Source organism: Phodopus roborovskii, unplaced genomic scaffold (genome assembly GCF_943737965.1).
Source record: "Phodopus roborovskii unplaced genomic scaffold, PHOROB, whole genome shotgun sequence".
Taxonomy (NCBI): Eukaryota; Metazoa; Chordata; class Mammalia; order Rodentia; family Cricetidae; genus Phodopus; species Phodopus roborovskii.
In genome coordinates this window covers 39919-60430 of record NW_026126763.1, presented here as the reverse complement: position 1 = coordinate 60430, position 20512 = coordinate 39919, and the positions used below count along the sequence as shown (strand labels likewise).

Genomic DNA, 20512 nt, shown 5'->3' with positions numbered 1-20512 from the left:
ACATATATGTCCAGAATTGAGATTTTGTGCTGATGGGTTTCTCTACGATGAATACGAAATGACTTTATTCATCTGTTTTGATTGATTTTGGTTAAAAATCTAACTTATTACATATTAGGAGAGCCACACCTGCTTGTTTCTTGGGTCCATTTGATTGGAAGTTCTTTTCACTACCCTTTGCTATGGGTTAATGTTTGCTTTTGAAGCTTATCTGTGTTTCTTGTATTCAGCAGAAAGATGGATTCTGTCCTGCTATCCATTTAGCCTGTGTCATTTTATATGTGATTTAATACCATTAATGTTGAGGGAAAGTAAGTACCATTGATTGTTAATGCTTATTTGCTTTAGATATTTTGTTGGCCATGGCATTCTGAATATATTTGCCCTGTTTTTAAGTTGGGTTCTGATGAATTGGGGTCATCTATTGCCTATGTCTTCATGAGCCTAGATAACTTCCTTGTGTTGGAGTTTTCATTACAGAAGTTTCTGTAGGCCTGGATATGTAGATATGTATTATGAAAATCTGGCTGATTCTTTTTTTCTGTCTATAGTGATTGGGAGTTTTGCTGGCATAGTATCCTGGGGTGGCATCCATGGACTTTTAGCACTTTTAGAACCACATATCCAGGACCTATGGTCCTTGAGAGTTTCCATGGAAAAGTCCGGTGTAATTTTGACTGGTCTGCCTTTATATGTTACCTGGTCTTTTTTCTTTGCTGCTCTTAAAATTCTTTCTTCATTCATATGTTTGATTATATGTGTCGAGGGGTTCTTTTTCCTTGGTCCAGTTTATTTGTTGTTCGATATGCTTCTTGTATTTTCATGGACGTATCCTTTCCAACTTGGATAAGTTTTCTTCATTGATTTTGTTGAACATGATTTCTGCCCCTTTGAGCTGGGCTTTTTCAAGTTCTTCTATACATATTATTGATAGAGTTGGCCTTTTCACAGTGTCCAACATTTCTTGGGTGTCTTCTGTTAAGGAGTTGTTGGAGTTAAGATTTTCTTTGGTCAATGAATCATTTCCTCCTGTGCCCGAGATTCTCTCTTACATCTCTTGGTTTTTGTTGGTTATGCTTACATCTATAGTTCTTATTATTTGTGCAATTTTTCTATTTCCAGCATTCCCTCAGTTTGTGTTTTCTTGATTGTCTCTATTTCAGTTTTCAGGTTTTGAACTGTTGGAATTATTTCCTTCATCTGTTTTTTTCTTGACTTTTCTTACTTTCTTTAAGAAATTTGTTCATTTTTTTCCATTTTTTTGCATATTTTTCCTTTCATTTCTCTAAGGGATTTTCTCGTATAGTCTCTGAGTGCCTCTGTCATTTTTATGACGATATTTTCTAAGTACTCCTCTTCTGCTTCATCTGCTTTCAAGTCTTCAGGTCTAGTAGTTGGTGTAGATTCCCTAGATTCTGATGACTTCCTTCTTGTCTTTCTATTGTTAGGTGTTTTCTTGTATTGTCACCTTACCTTCACTTCTTCCAATGGGTACATGTGGGGTTTCTCTCCTGTTTATGCTACTCCCCCAGTGGGCTTAAGTGTGTCAGGAGTTCGATGTCTGTATCTCTGTGTGGTCCAAACTCTCTAGGAGCTTACCTCTCAGGCAGGGGCCTGGCAATTGGGGTCAATGATCAGGTAGGCAGGGACTCAGTTGTCCAGCATGGATAGTCTGGTCTCTGGCAGAGGCCTGGCTATTTAGGTATCAGGCAGAGGCCAGGCGATGGGATTCAAAGATTATGCAGGAGGGGACTTGATGTGGTTTAGTGTGCTCAGAATAGATCCAGGAAGTTCCCTGAAGTTGGCGGGATTATTGGACCTGCTCTGTGGTCCAGTGCTCAATGAAAGCAGTGGGACAGTGGCCTAGTTAGGGCACAGGTTGGGGTGAGGGCAGATTCTGGGTGGGTGGTTTGTGGATCAAAGTTCTAGGAGTGTTCTCGATGGCTACTGGATGTAGGTGGGAGCTACATTCAGGGCTAACCCGGAAGTTTCCAGGGAAGGGTATGGCAGGGATTGGACCTGAACTGGTCCCAGATTCACCTCCAGCAGGGTCCCGGTCATGAGGGCCAAAGATCAGGTAGGCGGGGACTCAGGGTGGTCCTGCATGGATAGGCATTCTGGGAGAGGTCTGGCACTCCAGCAGAAGTCAGGAGATGGGGGTCACTGAAAGAAGCATGGTGATGGGGGTGAAAAAAGATAAGTGCAGATTCTTAACCTGTTTTTAGTCGTGAAGTTATATGCCATCATGCTCTAGACATTTGAGATTTTATAGATATAGTTTCAAAATCTATTATTTTCTTCAAGCTGGAAGCTCGTGCTTTGGAAAGAAACGTCAATGAATTAAAGAGAAAAAATGCTCTGATGAGACAAAAGTAAGTATTCATAAGAATACTTTATTTGAAATAGTTTCTTCATTGTGTAATGCTTGTATAAATATATTTTTTTAAAATAAATGTAGTAAATTTCATAATGTTATAAAATATCTGGTCAGTTTTAGTACTATGAAGTTTAATTTGTGTGAAATACTTTTGTTTGGTTAGTTCAGGGACACTTCAAGATGCTTTTACAAATCACACTATTAAAAGTGTCAGGTAAAAACATTACAGAATGATGAGTGTAGAAAAAACAAGAGTGGGCAAAAGAAAGGATGCCTTTCTGACACTGTGATGCTTTCTCAGAGTACTTCATTCCTAGTAAATAAAGCTGTTCTATTTCAAGTCTAAGAAACAGGAATTAAGTAGCACTTTTTTAGAAATGTAACACTTAAAGATACAAACTTTAGAAATGCAATAGTCTCCTCATTTAGTGGAATTTTAAATTTTACAAGGGGAAGTGTGGGTAACTCAGAGCAGTTCTGCACTGTTGCCCTGACCTTTTCCTTTCAGAGTCAGTTAAAGCCCCTGCCTCAGTTTCCTTAGTCATAAAATGACACATTTCTACTAGTTTATCTAGTATGTTCTACTTCATGAATGTATGTATACTCTGTAAGATAGCACTCAACCAAGTACAATTTATAAAAACATCCAGTTGTAAACATGAGCACCTCTAAGAAGAAGCCAGACCTCCATAAGAAGTGTGGAACTGTAGAAATGGATCTGGGCAGATCAGTGGTTGTTCTTTTTCTTTTCTTTTTTTTTTTTTCAGCAGATTTTGAGCTTGGAACTGCTTTGGAATTGGCCTTTGCCTAAAATGTGGTGTTTCTTTCTGATGAGTAACATAGATATATTTGTTTTTTGTTTGCAGACTAACTAAAGCAGGATATTCACCTGATTTTATAAAGACAGCATTTGGCAGAGGTAGTGTTTTTTATAACCCATATTTTAAATACATATCATGTATCCATATATATTTTATATAATAGTTTAGTTTAGTTTAAATTAACATTTTCACCCAACAGTATTTAGGATTTTGTAGTGGTGATTTTATTTGAAATTGTTTCATTAACTCTGGGTTTTGGCTTATTAGCATTAATGAAAATGACTGATACCTCATTTTCTCAGGGAAATGTCCTGACAGGTCCTTTAAAGGCACAGTGCTATTAATAAGGTACCATTAGTTATTTTTGGGGAGAATGAATGAGAAGTATTTAAGTGGAATAGCATTGTGACTACATATTAACAATACTTTAAGAATTTTTGAATGGTTATTTTAATTATCAAGCAAATTTCAGAGTATTGATTTAAAAGTTAAGACAAGGTCTAGAGTTTGATGACTGTAATAATCCCAGGGAGCTTAGCCCTTCAAAGATGTATTTAGTACCTCTGCTGGTGATTTACTAAGTTAGCATTTTAATGACTTCCAAAGAGCTAATCATTTGCATTGTGCTTTCCAGTTGAAGTGGAATTAAAGAGAAATCTTCATGGGTAGAATATACCTTCAACTACCTATGGACGTCAGCAATCATTTTGAGAGTCATATTTCACTAAAATGTAAATATATATTACACTGCAAATATTGAAGACTTCAAGTAGTAACAATGCTTGGAGTGGGACAAATATATAGACGATGCCACTATGATGGGTCAACCATGCTTTGATCGTCTCTGTAGACCATTTGTTGGGATGGTACACACTCTGTAAGATTTACTGTACTTGAAACAGGAATTCCCTGGTGTTTAATTTCCTTTTGTTGCTGATTTTGTTGATTTTTTTTTTTTACCTTTGGAAGCATAATCACAATTGGGAATGATGAATTTGTAAAATGATAGGGGTCTCAGTCATCTGGATTATATATTGAATACATGGTGATATTTGAGTCTTTAACTTGAAGAATTCAAAAGTAATTTCTGATTCTCCACAGTATTTTATGAATTTGTTTACTTTTATAATCTGACTTTTACTTGGGCAGTGTTGGTGTATGGCTTTAGTCCTAGCACTTGGGAGGCAAAGACATGTAGATCTCTGATTTTGTGTCTAGCCTGGTCTACAGAGTGAGTTCCAGGATAGCCAGAGCTACACACAGAGAGATGCTCTTTCAAAAAACTAAAAATCAAAACAAAATAAAACCTCCCAAACTGTGTCTCCCAAACTGTGTGACTAGAACATTTCATGGTTGGCCATGACCTATGTGGCTCTGACTTAAATCAAGCACTTTCACATTGCAAACCTTCATGTATGTAGTAGGTTTTTTCCCCCCGGCGCCTGGGCCCACCACCACCCTAGCCCCAAATAACACACAGAGACTCTATATTTGATATAATGCTGTTGGCCAGGTACTAGTTTCTTATTGGCTAGTTCTGTCTTAAGTATTAACCCATTTCTGTTAATCTAAGAATTTCCAAGTGGTTTCATCTTATGGGGAATGGGGCCGGCATCTGGTCTCCCCAGTCTCTCCATGCTGACTCCTCCTTACTACTTCCTGGAATCCTTCTTGTCTCCTAGTACTACCTGTCTTGCTTTCCTATTGACCAACAATACTTTATTCATTAACCAGTATGATAAGGTGATGGGAGATGTCACTCTGTAAATACGTTTATCATACTGGTTAAGTTGGATTATTGGGAAGTATATGGTCACATATTTCCAAAAATATCTGTGTATGTTGTCAGACACGTTTGAATCGTACTCTGAGTCAAAAAGGGAAATCATTTTCATTTTCAGGTAATTGGGTATGCATACCCAATTCCAGGCCAGCTAGGGGTACATAATGAAACCATTTCAGAAAACAAAATAAAATGCAACACAAAAAATGACAAGATAACAAAGAAACACAAAAAGCATATGCACATCATCCTCCCTCAATCCTATAGTGACTCCTAAATACCAACAGCAACCTTTGTTTAACTTGTGTGGCTATATACAGTAGATAGTAGTTTGGCATTGTGTGTGGTTCTGTTGTTTTTTGTTTGGTTTTATGTAAAATACATCTTGAGAGTTGTGTTATTTACCCAGGTAAAATTTCTCTAGAGCTTGTATCCTGCCTTCCACATTGAACATATAAATATAAAAATAAGCACCATTCCACTCAAACTTATGACCTTCCTATTTTAAAAATCAGAATTGTTTTTGAGATGAACAGGTGACTCAGCTTTTAAAAGCACATATTGCTGTTGCAGAGGACCTGAGTTCAGTTCCTAGCACACATATTGAATAGCTCATGGTCCATGTAAACTTCATCTTTAGAGGATCCAATGCCTCTGGCCTCATTGGCCACTGTACCTTTCATGGACATGACCCCCATGTTGATAGAAAGGTAGAAAGAAAGAATAAGAGGAAGAAAGAAAGAAAGACACACACACACATACACACACACACACACACACACACACACACACGCCAATTTAAAAAGAAAACCTTGAAAATATCAGAATTCTTTACATAGGTGTAAAGCTGAGGGAATTCAAGGTGTGAGTATTTATATATGCAACTTATGCTGTTATTTTAATAAACTTCTAATTTGTTGAAAAGCTTCAAAAACACCATGCTCTGTTCAAATATGTGCAGTGTTCAGGGCACATATTAGACATAAGCTGACAGACAGTAGGATAACACAATGAGAGCTGTTGAATGTGATTCTGACTTATGGCTCAGCTAATTGGATCTGCATTTAAGACTGCTGTTATTATCATTGTCATTATTATTATTATTATTATTATTATTATTATTATTTTCTTTTAGATGTCGATCCCAGTTCTCTCCCTCTCCCTCCCTCCCTACCTCTTACCCTCTCTCCCCCTTCACATGTACCCTGACCACCCTCCACTCCCATCCCCCCCACCCAATTCCACATGTAGGGCAATGCCATCCAGGTGGGGACATATAAATCTGTCAAGTCATTTGAAGTAGGGACTAGGACTTCTTTCCTGTCTCTAGGTTAAGGGAGTGCCCTCCATGGGAACATGGGTCTCAGCTAGAAGGACTTCGCAGTCTAAGGGACCTCAGGCAGTGGAACCAGGATGTATTCCTGGTGCACAAAAGAACCTTGTATATACAACTGCTGTTTTAATTATTCCAGAGCACTTCCCATATGGTCCCTATATACTGTGCTGACCTTCACTGAAAGGAGCTATTCTCTCTCCTCCAACTGTGTTGGAGGGTCTATTCAGAACCTCACCTTTCCTTCAAGAGGGAGGAGGAGGAAGCATAGTATTTAAACATTTTCATTACTCTAAAATCTCCCTTATGTTATCATTTCATCTCACTTTACCTTTAAAATAATCTGTGAGTAGACATTTGTGAAGTATAGGCATTGCTTTTACTTATATTTCTAGAGAAAATTTTTTGGGTAAATAACACAACTGCTTGTAATTATAGACTTACTTATTTTTTTAAACCGGGTAAATAATGTTAGACCAGATATGGTAGCACATCCCTTTAATTCTAGCAGTTGAGGTGCAGAAGCAGGAGGATTTCTGTGAGCGTGAGGGCAGCCTCATCTACAGAGTGAGTTCCAGGCCATTCTGAGAATTGCTTAGTAAGACTCTACCTCAAAAACAACCAAACAGCAAAATCCTTTGTAGCTCCTTGTTCTGATCTGTATTCTTCTTCCACACAGTTTAAGGCAAGTGTCCACCCGAACTATGGAAATTCAGGAATCCAGAGTGCTCTCAATGACACTGTGGGTGTATGTAGCACTCAAAACTTTGTGAATTTTGAAGCATTTCATAGAGCAGATTTTAAATTTTTGATGTTCAACACTTAAGGTCTATAAACACACATCTCTCTCTGTCTCTCTGTCTCTCTGTCTCTCTCTCTCTCTCTCTCTCTCTCTCTCTCTCTCTATATATATATATATATATATATATATATTTATATTTATATATTCTTCATCCTGTTTGACTCTGGCACCCTTTAGTCCTAAATGAATACACAGATGGTATATTGGGTATACAACAGTTGGCTGGTGGTTGGGCTTCTTATTGGCTATCTCTGTCTTAATTATTAACCCATTTCTGTAATCATGTATTTCCACCTGGTTTTGGCTTATGGGAGAATTCTTCATCCTGTTACTTCTTTGGTGCACTAAATCACTATCCCTCCACCTGTGTTTTGCAGCATTCTCATCTTGTAGTCCTGCCTATATTTTCTGGCTGGCCAATCAATCAATCATTATTTTATTCATCAACCAATAAGACAAAATATATACAGAAGGAATTCCCAGATCATATAAAATTGCAAACACAGTGCCAGGCACTTCCAATAAGGAATACTCAACCTACACTGGATAACGAGGAGTTATACTACATAAAACCTTTAAAGAATATATAAGATAGTGCAGTGTAACCAGCATTATTGCTTGAAGAAGCAAGACCAGAATGTAGAAATATAATTTGTGTGGGGCATTTTTGTGAGTGCTTAAAGAAAGCAAGGTAATCCAAGAAAAAATATCAAAGAGTTGAAGGAACAGTTCAAGACATGAAAACAGAAATAGAGACAATAAAGAAAACACAAACTGAAGGAATGCTGGAAATAGAAAAAGTGGGCAAATGATCAGGAACTACAGACTCAAGAAAAACCAACAGAATACAAGAGAGTGAAGAGAGAATCTCAGGGGCTGAAGATAAACTAGAGAAAATAGATACATCGACCAAAGAAAATCATAAGTCCAATAAATCCTTAACACAAAACATCCAGGAAATGTGGGACACTGGTTAAAGCAAAAGATAAGACTAATGGGTGTAGAAGAAGGTGAAGAAGCCCAGTTCAAAGGTGTGGAAAACATGTTCAACAAAATCGTTGAAGAAAAATTTCCCAATCTGAATAAGGACTTGCCCATAAAAGCACAAGAAGAAAACCCAACACCAAATAGACTGGACCAAAGAATAAAGACCTCACAACACATAGTAATCAATGCACCTAACATACAGAAAAAAGAAAGAATGTTAAGAGCAGCAGGAGAAAAATTTCAGATAACATATAAAGGTAGAATGATCAAAATTACACTTAAATTCTCCATGGAAATTCTCAAGATCAGAATGTCCTGGGTAGATGTTCTACAAGTATGAGAGTCCACAGATGCCTGAGAAGGCTACTATACCCAGCAAAACTCTCAATCATTATAGATAGAGGTAACAACATATTTGATGACAGAGCTGGATTTTCACAATGAATATCTCCAAATCCAGCCCTATAGAAATTTCTGGAACGAAAACTCCAACCCAAGGAAGTAAACTATGCTCACAAAGACATAAGTAATAGATAATCCCAATTCACCAAAACCAAAGTTAAAGCATGGATAATATATTCACAATACCAGCACCTACAAAAAATCTAAAACAAATAAGCATTAACAATCAGTGGTCCTTATTATCCCTTAACATTAATGGTCTTAACTCACCTATGGAAATTCACAGGATAAAAGAATGGATACAAAGACAGAATTGATGGTTTTGCTGCATACAAAAAACACATCTAAGTTTCAAAGACAGACATTCCCTCAGGGTAAAGGGTTGGGAGAAGATCTTCCAATGAAGTGGACCCAAGAAGCCAGCAGGTATAGCTATCCTAATACCTAACATGTTAGACATCACACCAAAATCAATCAAATGAGATGAAAACAGTCATTTCATTTTCATCATAGGAGAAATCCATCAGGGCAAATTCTCAATTCTGAACATCTATGCCCCAAATACAAAGGCACCCACATTCGTAAAAGAAACTCTACTAAATCTTGAAGCTCATGTAAAACCTCATCCACTCCTAGTGGGACACTTCAGCACTCCACTCATACCACTAGACAGGACCACCATACAAAAACTTGATAAAGAATCAAGTACTAACAGAAGCTATGTCTACATTGGGTTTAAGATACATCTACAGAACATTACAACCAAACACAAATAATATACCTTCCTCTCAAATCCATATTGAACCATCTCTACAATCAACCACATACTAGGCCACATAAAAAACCCTCACCAAATTAAAAAAAGAAATTGGAATATTCCTATGTATCTTATCAGACCACCATGCTTTAAAGCTAGAATTCAACCACAACACAAATCTCGAAGAAACCCTACAAACTCATGGAAACTGAACAATGTCCAATTGGACCATTCCTGGTCAAGAAGATATAAAGAAAGAAATGGATGACTTCTTAGAATTCAATGACAATGAGGACACAACATACACAAACTCATGTTAAACATTGAAAAGATTTCTATGAGTCAATCTCCTCGACATGTAAAATAACAAATTTAAAAAAAAAAAAAAAAAAAAAAAAAAAAAAACGCTTTGACTCCAAAATTTAAGTTGAAGAACAAGTTACTGGGGAAAAGGATTTCTAATTTTGTTTCCACAGAAAATGAAAAGACGTGGATTCCTTCCAGACTAATGTGGTTTGATCACGCCAGACCGCCTGAAACAGAGTACAAGCTGATCCTACATTCAAAACAGCTGGACAAAACAGCCCTACAGACTACAGCTAGGATATCTGAATCTTCTTCAAATCCCCCAAGACAGCGCCCCTTATCAGCAGGAAGTAGTTTGGAAAGAACGACGCCCAAATTCCCAAATATTGTGTATAAATGTTTGTTTTCATTTAATTGGACTTTGTTATATAAAATTAAAAAAAATAAATAAATAAAAGAAAAGATTTCTACGAAGGATGGAAGTTCATTTCATAAGAGCCCATATAAAAATAACAATGGAATCTTGAAAATCACAGGCAAATGGATGGAACTTGAAGGAAACCTCCTGAATGAGGTAACCCAGTCAGCAAAATAAGAACATGGTATGTATTCGCTTATATATATATTTTCGACATAGAGCAAAGGATCACCAGCCTATATTTCATAATGCCAGAAACTAGAATACAAGGATGATTCTAAGAGATTCATCCAAGTTCCCTCATAGAAGGGGAATAGAACTAGATCTTCTTAGCATATTGGGAGTGTGGGGGGTGTGAGTGGAGAGGATGCCAGAATAAAGAGTAGGGGAGGAGAGAAAAATCAGGTGGGACTAGGAAGATTTAGCCTGGGGAGGGAAAGACAAAAGAAAGATAGAGTGTGAGAGAGCATGAGAGAGAGAGATAGAGAGAGAGAAAGAGATAAGAGCATAAATGAAACATTTATTTGAAGTGGCTCACTTATATTTTCAGAGATTCAGTCCATTTTCATCATGGCATATAAAATGCTGGTGTACAGGTAGTTGCGCGTCTGGAGAACGAGCTGAGAATCCTACATTCTGTAGGCAATAGGAAGTCTATTGAAATTCTGGAAGGTAGTATGAGCATAGGAAACCTCTAAGCCTGCCCACACAGTGTCACCCTCCCTCCAAATGAACATACCCACCCCAAATCCAAGAAAGACAACCCTCCTATCAGTGGCACTCCCTGTGAAAGTATGTGGGCCAGCTACTTTTAAACTGTCACTCACTAGCACTAGAAGTTTATAATAATATCATTGCAAAATACATTTTTTTCAACTCTAGAAGCCCCCAAAGTCTATCACAGTATCTCAACAATGTTAGAAAGTTCAATGTTGCTTCTGAGAATCCTGCAATCTCTTAATTGTAATCACCCATTAAAATCAAAATCAAAAAGCAGATCATATACTTCTAACATATAATGGCACAGGATATACATCAACATTCCAAATAAAGAGAAGAGTGAGGAAATACTGGGCCAAGGAAGACTGAGAAATGAATGGGCAAACTCCAATCTTTCCATCTCCATGTGATGTCAAAATCCTCTTAGATCTCCAACTCTATTCAGCTTTGTTGACTGCAAGCCACTTCTTTCTATTGGGCTGGATGCACTCCCTGTTAGCAACTCTCCTTGGCAGATATTCCATGACTCTGTCATCTCTACCATCACGTTTCTTTGTATCACATGCATGACTGATGCCGGAAAAGGTCAGAACAAGACATCAGATCCCCTAGAAGTGCAATTACAGATGGCTGTGAGCTGCTGTGTAGCTGCGGGGAATTAAGCACAGGTCCCAAGGAAGAGCCAACTGGACCCTTAACATTGAACCCATCTCTCTAGCCCTTTCTTGGGAAAAATTTTAAGCATGCCAACTAATGTATGTATTGAAGGTTAGCTTTGGTGCCTTAGTAAGGGTTTCCTATATCTAGCCATAATAAAAACTTTACTCTCTTCCATAGCTATTATCTCATTGTTCTAAATCCATTTACATATAACCTGTTTCGCTGTAATGGCTATTATGCAGGCAAATGTCAATGGATTTGTTAAAGCCTACCAGTAAAATAATTTGGGTACTTCTTAATTAGTTATGTTATTTAATCATTGCTTATTTAGTAGATTGTATTTGTCAGGACCTCTTCAATTATCACTCACTACACACAGAAGCTGGGAAAGATGTGTATCTCATGTAGGTATTAAATGAAATAACATTAAGAAAGAATATAATTAAGAAATTTAAATATTCATGTGTATTTCTTGAGTTATCTATAAGTGTATTTTTCTCAAAAAGTATATGATGTGAACTTAGGGAAAGTATGATACATGTAGAAAACAGGTAGTGGATGCTGCATCCTGAGTTGCCTGAAAGGGCAAGTTTGCCTGAGAGCTAGCTGGAAAGGTTAGCAGCACACTGCAAAAAGATATCAGTTCTGGTGGAATTTCCATAGGTGTCAGGCTATTTGGGGGATCCTAAGGTGGAGTACTATTGTATTCCTGTCGAGTTCTTCCCTGTCCCTGCCAGAAGAGTGGAAAATGTGAATGACATTTGGACCTGGAAATGCGTGAAAACTGGAAATTAGTGAGAACTAATGAAGTTTTCCTGTTTTAATTTTTCTGTCTAGATGGGCCAGTATCCTCCAAGTTGGAATCCAGGAAGAGTGCCACCAAACAAGACTCTGTGGTGAGAATGGGAAATTGAATTCTACCCATGGATCTGTAACTAGTTTCTTGGTTTTATTAGAATAATGCCAGAGCAACTTGGTAATATCAAAATATTAATACAATATACTTTTAAATTGTGTTAACATTTTCATCCTTGTGTTGTAATGTTCTGGAAATAGTATAAATCACTAGCCAAGTTTTGATTTTTTTTTTTAACTGCAATACCAGCATTTGCGTATGGTGAGGCATGAGGAAGGTGATTTCTTTTTTTTATTTTTTATTTTTTTTATTTAATTTTATATAACAAAGCCCAATTAAATGAAAACAAACATTTATACACATTATTTGGGAATTTGGGTGTCGTTCTTTCCAAACTATTTCCTGCTGGTAAGGGGCGCTGTCTTGGGGGATTCGAAGAAGATTCAGATATCCTAGCTGTAGTCTGTAGGGCTGTTTTGTCCAGCTGTTTGGAATGTAGGATCAGCTTGTACTCTGTTTCAGGCGGTCTGGTGTGATCAAACCACATCAGTCTGGAAGGAATCCACATCTTTTCATTTTCTGTGGAAACAAAAATAGAAATCCTTTTCCCCAGTAACTTGTTCTTCAACTTAAATTTTGGAGTGAAAGCGTTTTTTTTTTTTTTTTAATTTATTATTTAACATGTCGATCCCAGTTCCCTCTCCCTCCCTCCCTCCCTCCCCTCCAGCCCTTCCTCCGTCCTTCCCTCCCTTTTGCCCTCTCTGCCCTCTCCCATGCACTCTAAACACCCTCCCCTCCCAACCCCCCACCACAATACCATATGTAGGGTAATGCCATCCAGTTGGGGTCATATAGATCTGACAGGTCCTGTGAAGTAGGGACTAGGGCTTCTCTCCTATCTCTAGGTTAAGGCAGTTATCCCTCCATGGGGGATATGTTTGCAAAGTCCTTTTGTGCACCAGGGATACATCCTGGCTCCATTGTCTGAGGTCTCTTAGACTGCTCAGACCTTCTGGCTGAGACCCATATTCAGGGGAGTCAGTCCCCTGTTGGCTTCCCAGCTATCAGTCTAGTGGCCCTTAGCTCCTCCTTGTTCAGGTAAGCTGTCTCTATGTACTTCAACCACATGGTCTTGTCCTCTCCATCTGCTTCTGGGTTCTAGTTCGACTCAGTGTTTATGTATGGGTGTTTGCTCCTGTTTTCAACAGGCATTAGTTGAGGACTCCATGGAGAAGTTAGTTGTTGATCTCACTCTCCGGGAAGGGCATTTATGATAGCCTTTCCACGGAAGCTGAGATTGTTAGTTGGGAGCAGTCTTGTAGTTCCCTCGACCTTTCTTTGTGTTCAACTTTATCTTCAAACCAATATTGGCTCCCTCTTTTATGTTCTCTCTCTGTCTCTGTCTCTGTCTCTGTCTCTGTCTCTGTCTCTGTCTCTCTCTCTCTCTCTCTCTCTCTCTCTTTCCTATTTTCCATTCCTAACCAGGCTCAATCCTTCTGGTCGCACATGCCTAGCTCTCCTCCCTCTCATTTTCTCCTACTTCTCTCTCCATTAGCTGTCCTCCCCCACTTTACCTGAGGTCTGGTGGACTTGTCCCTTCCCAGTTCTGTGAGGGACTTTATATGAATCTCTTAGAATACAACTTGTATCCTAGTTCCTGTGGTGATGTGAATTATAGGCTGGTGATCATTTGATCTAGTTCTAAAATCCATATATGAGTGAGTACATACTGTGTTTCTCTTTTTGTGACTGGGTTACCTCATTCAGGATGGTTTTTTCAAGTGCCATCCACTTGCCTGCGAATTTCAAGATACCATTATTTTTTTCTGCAGAGTAGTATTCCATTGTGTAGATGTGCCACATCTTCATTAACCATTCTTCAATTGAAGGGCATCTAGGTTTCTTCCAGGTTCTTGCTATTACAAATAGTGCTGCTATGAACATAGTTGAACAGATGTCTTTGTTGCATAGATGTGAATCCTTTGGGTATATGCCTAAGAGGGGGATTGCCAGGTCTTGTGGTAAACTAATTCCCATTTTCCTGAGGAACCGCCATACTGATCTCCAAAATGGCTGTATGAGTTTGCACTCCCACCAGCAGTGGAGGATTGTTCCACTTTCTCCACATCCTCTCCAACATAAGTCATGACTGGTGTTTCTAATTTTAGCCATTCTGGCAGGGGTAAGATGGTATCTCAAAGTTGTTTTGATTTGCATTGAGGAAGGTGATTTCAAGGCCACTGTGCTCTATCTAAGAAGAACTTGTCTCAATAAACTACATAGGTTGAGGAAATGGCTTATAAGTTAAGAGTACTGGCTGCTCTCCTAGAGAACCTCCCTTTCATTCCTAGTACTTAGTGATGGATCACAACCCTTCTTCACTCCAGTTTCAAGTGATCTGTATCCCAATTCAATCCTTCCAGAACACTGAGTGATTGTAGTATTCATGCAGACATATGTGCATGCAAAACACCCATTCTTGGGGGGGACTTAAAGAAACAGACCATATATGTCTTATTTAAATAAGTACAACTTTTAAATGGACATCAAAGTTTCAGTACATTCTGTGCACTATTTCATATTTTCTAACTTCTATTCTTATTTAAACCTTAAAAAGTATTTTAGATTTTTTTTACTTTATTATTTTATTTTATTTTATATAACAAAGTCCAATTAAATGAAAACAAACATTTATACACAATATTTGGGAACGTGGGCATCGTTCTTTCCAAACTACATTCTGCTGGTAAGGGGCGCTGTCATGGGGATTCGAAGAAGATTCAGAAATCCTGGCTGTAGTCTGTAGGGCTGCTTTGTCCAACTGTTTTGAATGTAGGATCACCTTGTACTCTGTTTCAGGTGGTCTGGCGTGATCAAACCACATTAGTCTGGAAGAAATCCACATCTTTTTATTTTCTGTGGAAACAAAAATAGAAATCCTTTCCCCCAGTAACTTGTCCTTCAACTTAAATATTGGAGTCAAAGCATTATTTTTTAATTTAATTTATTATTTTACATGTCGATCCCAGTTCCCTCTCTCCTCTCCTTCCCTCCCTCCCTCTATCCCGCCCTCCCTCCTTCCCTCCCTTTTACCCTCTTTGCCCTCTCAATGCACTCTAACCACCCTCCCCTCGCATCCCCCCCACCCCAATTCAATATGTAGGGGAATGCCATCCAGTTGGGGTCATGTAGATCTGACAGGTCATGTGAAGTAGGGACTAGGGCTTCTCTCCTGTCTCTAGGTTAAGGCAGTTATCCCTCCATGGGGGATGGGTTCACAAGGTCCTTTTGTGCAACAGGGATACATCCTGGCTCCACTGTCTGAGGTCCCTTAGACTGCTCAGTCCTTCTGGCTGAGAGGCATATTCAGGAGGGCCTGAGTCAGTCCCATGCTGGCTTCCCAGCTATCAGTCTGCTGGCCCATTAGCTCCTTCTTGTTCAGGTAAGCTGTCTCTATGTGTTTCTGCAGCCTGGTCTTGTCCTCTCCATCTGCATCCGGGTTCTACTTTGACTCAGTGTTTATGTATGGGTGTTTGCTCCTGTTTCCATCAAGCACAAGTTTAGGACTCCATGGATAAGTTTGTTGTTGATCTCACTCTTCGGGAAGGGCATTTATGATAGCCTTTCCAGGAAGCTCAAATGGTTAGTTGGGAGCAGACTTGTAGTTTTCTAGACCTTTCTTTGTGTTCAATTTTATCTTCAAACCAATATTGGCTCCCTCTTTTATGATCTCTCTCTCTCTCTCTGTCTCTGTCTCTCACTTTCCTGTCTTCTATTCCTAAACAGGCTCAATCTTCCTGGTCGCACATGTTTTCTTTCCTCCCCCTCATTTTCTGCTACTTCTCTTTCCATTTGCTGCCCCCCCCACTTCAACTGAGCTCTGGGGGACTTGTCCCTTCCCAGTTCTGTGAGGAACTTTATGTGAATCTCTTAGGATACACCTTCTATCCTAGTTCCTCTGGTGATGTGAATTATAGGCTGGTGTGAATTATATGTGATCCTTTGCCCTAGGTCTAAAGTCCATATATGAGTGAGTACATACTGTGTTCCTCTTTTTGTGACTGGTTTACCTCATTCAGTATGGTTTCTTCAAGTGCCATCCACATCTTCTCCAACATAAGTCATCACTGGTGTTTCTAATTTTAGCCTTTCTGGCAGGGGTAAGATGGTATCTCAAAGTTGTTTTGATTTGCATTTCCCTGATAGCTAAGGATGTGGAGCATTTTCTTAAGTGTCTTTCAGCATTTTTGATTTCCTCTATTGAGAATTCTTTCTTCAGTTATGTACCTCATTTTTAAATAGGGTTATTTGGTGTTTTGTTGACTAGTTCCTTGAGTTCTTTGTATATTTTGGAGATCAGCCCTTTGTCAGACATAGGATTGGTGAAAATCTTTTCCCAGTCTGTAGGCTGCCGTTTGGTCTTGTCCACTGTGTCCTTTGCCTTACAGAAGCTTCTAAGTTTGAAGAGGTCCCATTTATTAACTGTTGCTCTCAGTGTCTGTGCCCCTGGAGTTATATTCAGGAAGTGTTCTCCTATACCAATTTGTTAAAGGGTACCTCCTACTTTCTCTTCTAAGAGGAACAATATGGCTGGATTGATGTTGAGGTCTTTGCTCTATTTGGACTTGAGTTTTGTGCATGGCGACAGACATGGTCTGTGCAGTCTTCTAGACACCCTCATTCAATTGTGCCAGCACCATTTGTTGAAGATGCTGTCCTCACCCCATTGTATAAGTTTAGCTGTTTTGTCGAAAATCAGGTGTTCATAGGTGCGTGGATTAATATCAGGATTTTCAATTAGATTCCATTGGTCTACCTGTCTATTTTTATGCCAATACCAGGCTGTTTTCAGAACTATAGCTCTGTAGTAGTGCTTAAAGTCAGGAATGGTGATGCCTCCTGCAGTTCTTTTATTGAATAGGGTTGTTTTGGCTATCCTGGGTCTTTTGTTTTGCCATATAAAGTTGATTATTATCCTTTCAAGGTCGGTGAAGAATTGTGGTGGGATTTAATGGGGATTGCATTGAATCGGTAGATTGCTTTTGGTAAGATTACCATTTTTACTGTTTATCCTACCTATCCAAGAGCATGGGAGGTATTTCCATTTTCTGGTATCTTCTTTACTTTCTTTCTTTAGAGTCACAAAGTTCTTATTATATAGATCTTTTAAGTGTTTGGTAAGCGTTACCCAAAGATACTTTATGTTGCTTGTGGCTATTGTAAAGGGTGATGTTTCTCTGATTTCTTTCTTTGTCTCTTTGTCGTGTGAAAAAAGTAGGGCTACTGATTTTTTTGAGTTTATCTTGTATCCTGCTAGTTTGCTGAAGGTGTTTATCAGCTATAGGAGTTCCCTGGTAGAGTTTATTGTGTCGCTTATGTAAACTATCATATCAGCTGCAAATAGAGACAGTTTGACTTCTTCCTTTCCAATTTGGATCCCGTTGATCTCCTTTTGTTGTCTTATAGCACAAGCCAGTACTTCTAATACGATATTGAAGAGATATGGAGAGAGAGGACAGCCTTGTCTTGTTCCTGATTTTAGAGGAATTGGCTTAAGTTTCTCTTCATTCAGTTTGAAGTTGGCAATTGGTTTGCTGTATATTGCTCTTATTATGTTTAGGTATGTTCCTGTTATCCCTGACCTCTCCAAGACCTTTATCATGAAAGGGTGTTGAATTTTGTAGAAAGATTTTTCAGCATCTAGGGAGATAATCACATGGTTTTTCTTTTTCTGTTTGTTTATATGGTGGATCACCTTGATAGATTTTCGTATGATAAACCATCCTGCATTCCAGGGATGAAGCCTACTTGGTCACGGAGTATGATTTCTCTGATGTATTCTTGAATTCAGTTTGCCAGTATTTTATTGAGTATTTTTGCATCGATGTTCATCAGCGATATTGGTCTGCAGTTTTCTTTCTTAGTTGTGTCTTTGTGAGGTTTGGGTACCAAAGTTATTTTGGCCTTATAAAAAGAGTTTGGCATTGAACCTTCTGTTTCTATATCTTGTGGATCAGTTTGAGGAGTAGTGGTATTAGTTCTTCTTTGAATGTCTGGTAGAATTCTGCCCTGAATCCATCTGGCCCTAGACTTTTTTTGGTTGGAAGGCTTTCGATGACTGCTTCTATTTCATTGTGTGTTATAGGTCTATTTAAGTTGTTTGTTCTTGATTTAATTAAGTAAAAGTTATCCAGAAACTTGTCCATTTCCTTTGAATTTTCAATTTTTGAGGAATACAGATTTTCAAAGTATGACCTGAAAATTGTCTGGATTTCCTCTGTGTCTGTTGTTATGTTCCCCATTTCATTTCTGATTTTATTAATTTGCATGTTCTGTCTCTGCTTTTTCATTAATTTGGATAAAGGTTTGTCTATCTTGTTGATTTTCTCAGAAAACCAACTCTTTGTTGCATTGAGTTTTTTTTTTTTTTTTTTTTTTTTTTGTATTGTTTTCCTGGTTTCTATTTTGTTGATTTCATCCTTCAAGTTGATTATTTTCTGGCATCTACTCCTTCGGGGTGAATTCACTTCTCTCTTTTCTAAGGTTTTCAATTGGGCTGTTAATTCATTTATGTGACTATCCTCTGTTTTCTTCATATGCGCACTTAATGCAATGAACTTCACTCTCAGCACTGCTTTCAAGGTGTCCCATAAGTTTGGGTATGTTGTATCCTCATTCTCGTTGAATATTAGAAAGTCTTTAATTTCTTTCTTTATTTCTTCTTTGACCCAGGAGTGGTTCAATTGCACATTGTTCAGTTTCCATGAGTTTGCAGGTTTTCTGCTATTTGTGGTGTTGTTGAATTCCAATTTTAAAGCATGGTGGTCTGATAAGATACAGGGGACTATTCCTATTCTCTTGTATCTGTTGAAGTTTGTTATGTCACCTAGTATGTGGTCGATTTTAGAGAAGGTTCCATGTGGAGCAGAGAAGAAGATATATTCTTTTGTCTTTGGATGGAATGTTCTATAGATGTCTGTTAATCCCAGTTGAGACATAACTTCTGTTAATTCTTTTGTTTCTTTGTTGAGTTTCTGATTTGTGGTTCTGTCTAGTGTTGAGAGTGGTGCATTGAAGTCCCCCACTATAAGTATGTGAGGTTTTATATGAGCTTTGAGTTTTAGTAGTGTTTCTTTTACGAATGTGGGTGACTTTGTATTAGGGGTATAGATGTACAGAACTGAGACTTTGTGTTGATGGATTTCTCCTGCGATGAATATGAAATGACTGTCTTCATCTCTTTTGAATAATTTTGGTTTGAAGTCTAACTTGTTAGATATTAGGATAGCTAAGCCTGCTTGCTTCTTATTTCCTTTTGATTGGAAAATCTTTTCCCAACCCTTTACCCTGAGGTAATGTCTACCTTTGAATCTTAGATGTGTTTCTTGTATGCAGCAGAAGGATGGATTCTGTCTTCGTATCCATTCTGTTAGCCTGTGTCTTTTATAGGTGAGTTAAGACTATTAATGTTGAGGGTGAGTAAGGACCATTGATTGTTGATGCTTGTTTGATCTAGGTTTGTTGTTGGCAGTGATATTGTGAAAATATTAGTTATGCTTCACCCTTGGTTTCTAGTGTAGTTGGATTATCTGTTGTCTACATTTTTGCGGGCATAGTTACCTTCCTTGGGTTGGAATTTTCCTTCCAATACTTTCTGTAGGGCTGGATTTGTAGATACGTATTGGGAAAATCTGGTTTTGACGTTAAATATCTTGTTCTCTCCATCTACAGTGATTGGGAGTTTTGCTGGATATAGTAGCCTAGGCTGGCATCCATGTTCTCTTAATACTTGTAGAACATCTCTCCAGGACCTTCTGGCCTTGTGGGTTTCCATGGAGAAGTCAGGTGTATTTTTGATAGGTCTGCCTTTATATGTTACCTGTCCTTTTTCCTTCGCTGCTCTTAATATTTTTTCTTTATTCTGTATGCTAGGTGTTTTGATTATTATATGTCAAGGGGTCTTTTTCCTTTGGTCCAGCCTATTTGGGGTTCGGTATGCTTCTTTTCCTTTCATGGGCATGTCCTTCTTCAAATTTGGAAAGTTGTCCTCGATGATTTTGTTGAATATGTTTTCGGCACCTTTCAGCTGGGCTTCCTCACCTTACTCTATGCCTATTATTCTTAGGTTTGGCATTTTCATGGTGTCCCACATTTCCTGTATGTTTTTTGTTAAGGATTTGTTGGATGTATGATTTTCTTTGGTCGATGAACCTATTTCTTCTAGTTTATCTTCTGCGCCTGAGATTCTCTGTTCCATCTCTTGAATTCTATTGGTTATGGTTGTGTCCGT

General features: G+C 38.3%; 1 protein-coding gene across 1 annotated transcript in view; it reads left to right on the top strand.

The window, feature by feature from the left end:
• Positions 1 to 20512, top strand: part of LOC127214572 (melanoma inhibitory activity protein 2-like) — a gene marked incomplete at its 3' end in the record, with an annotated part of 82280 nt that overhangs the window by 47985 nt on the left and 13783 nt on the right. The window contains 1 exon segment of the mRNA XM_051174943.1: positions 2305 to 2364. Coding sequence (XP_051030900.1) covers positions 2305 to 2364 — 60 coding nt within the window.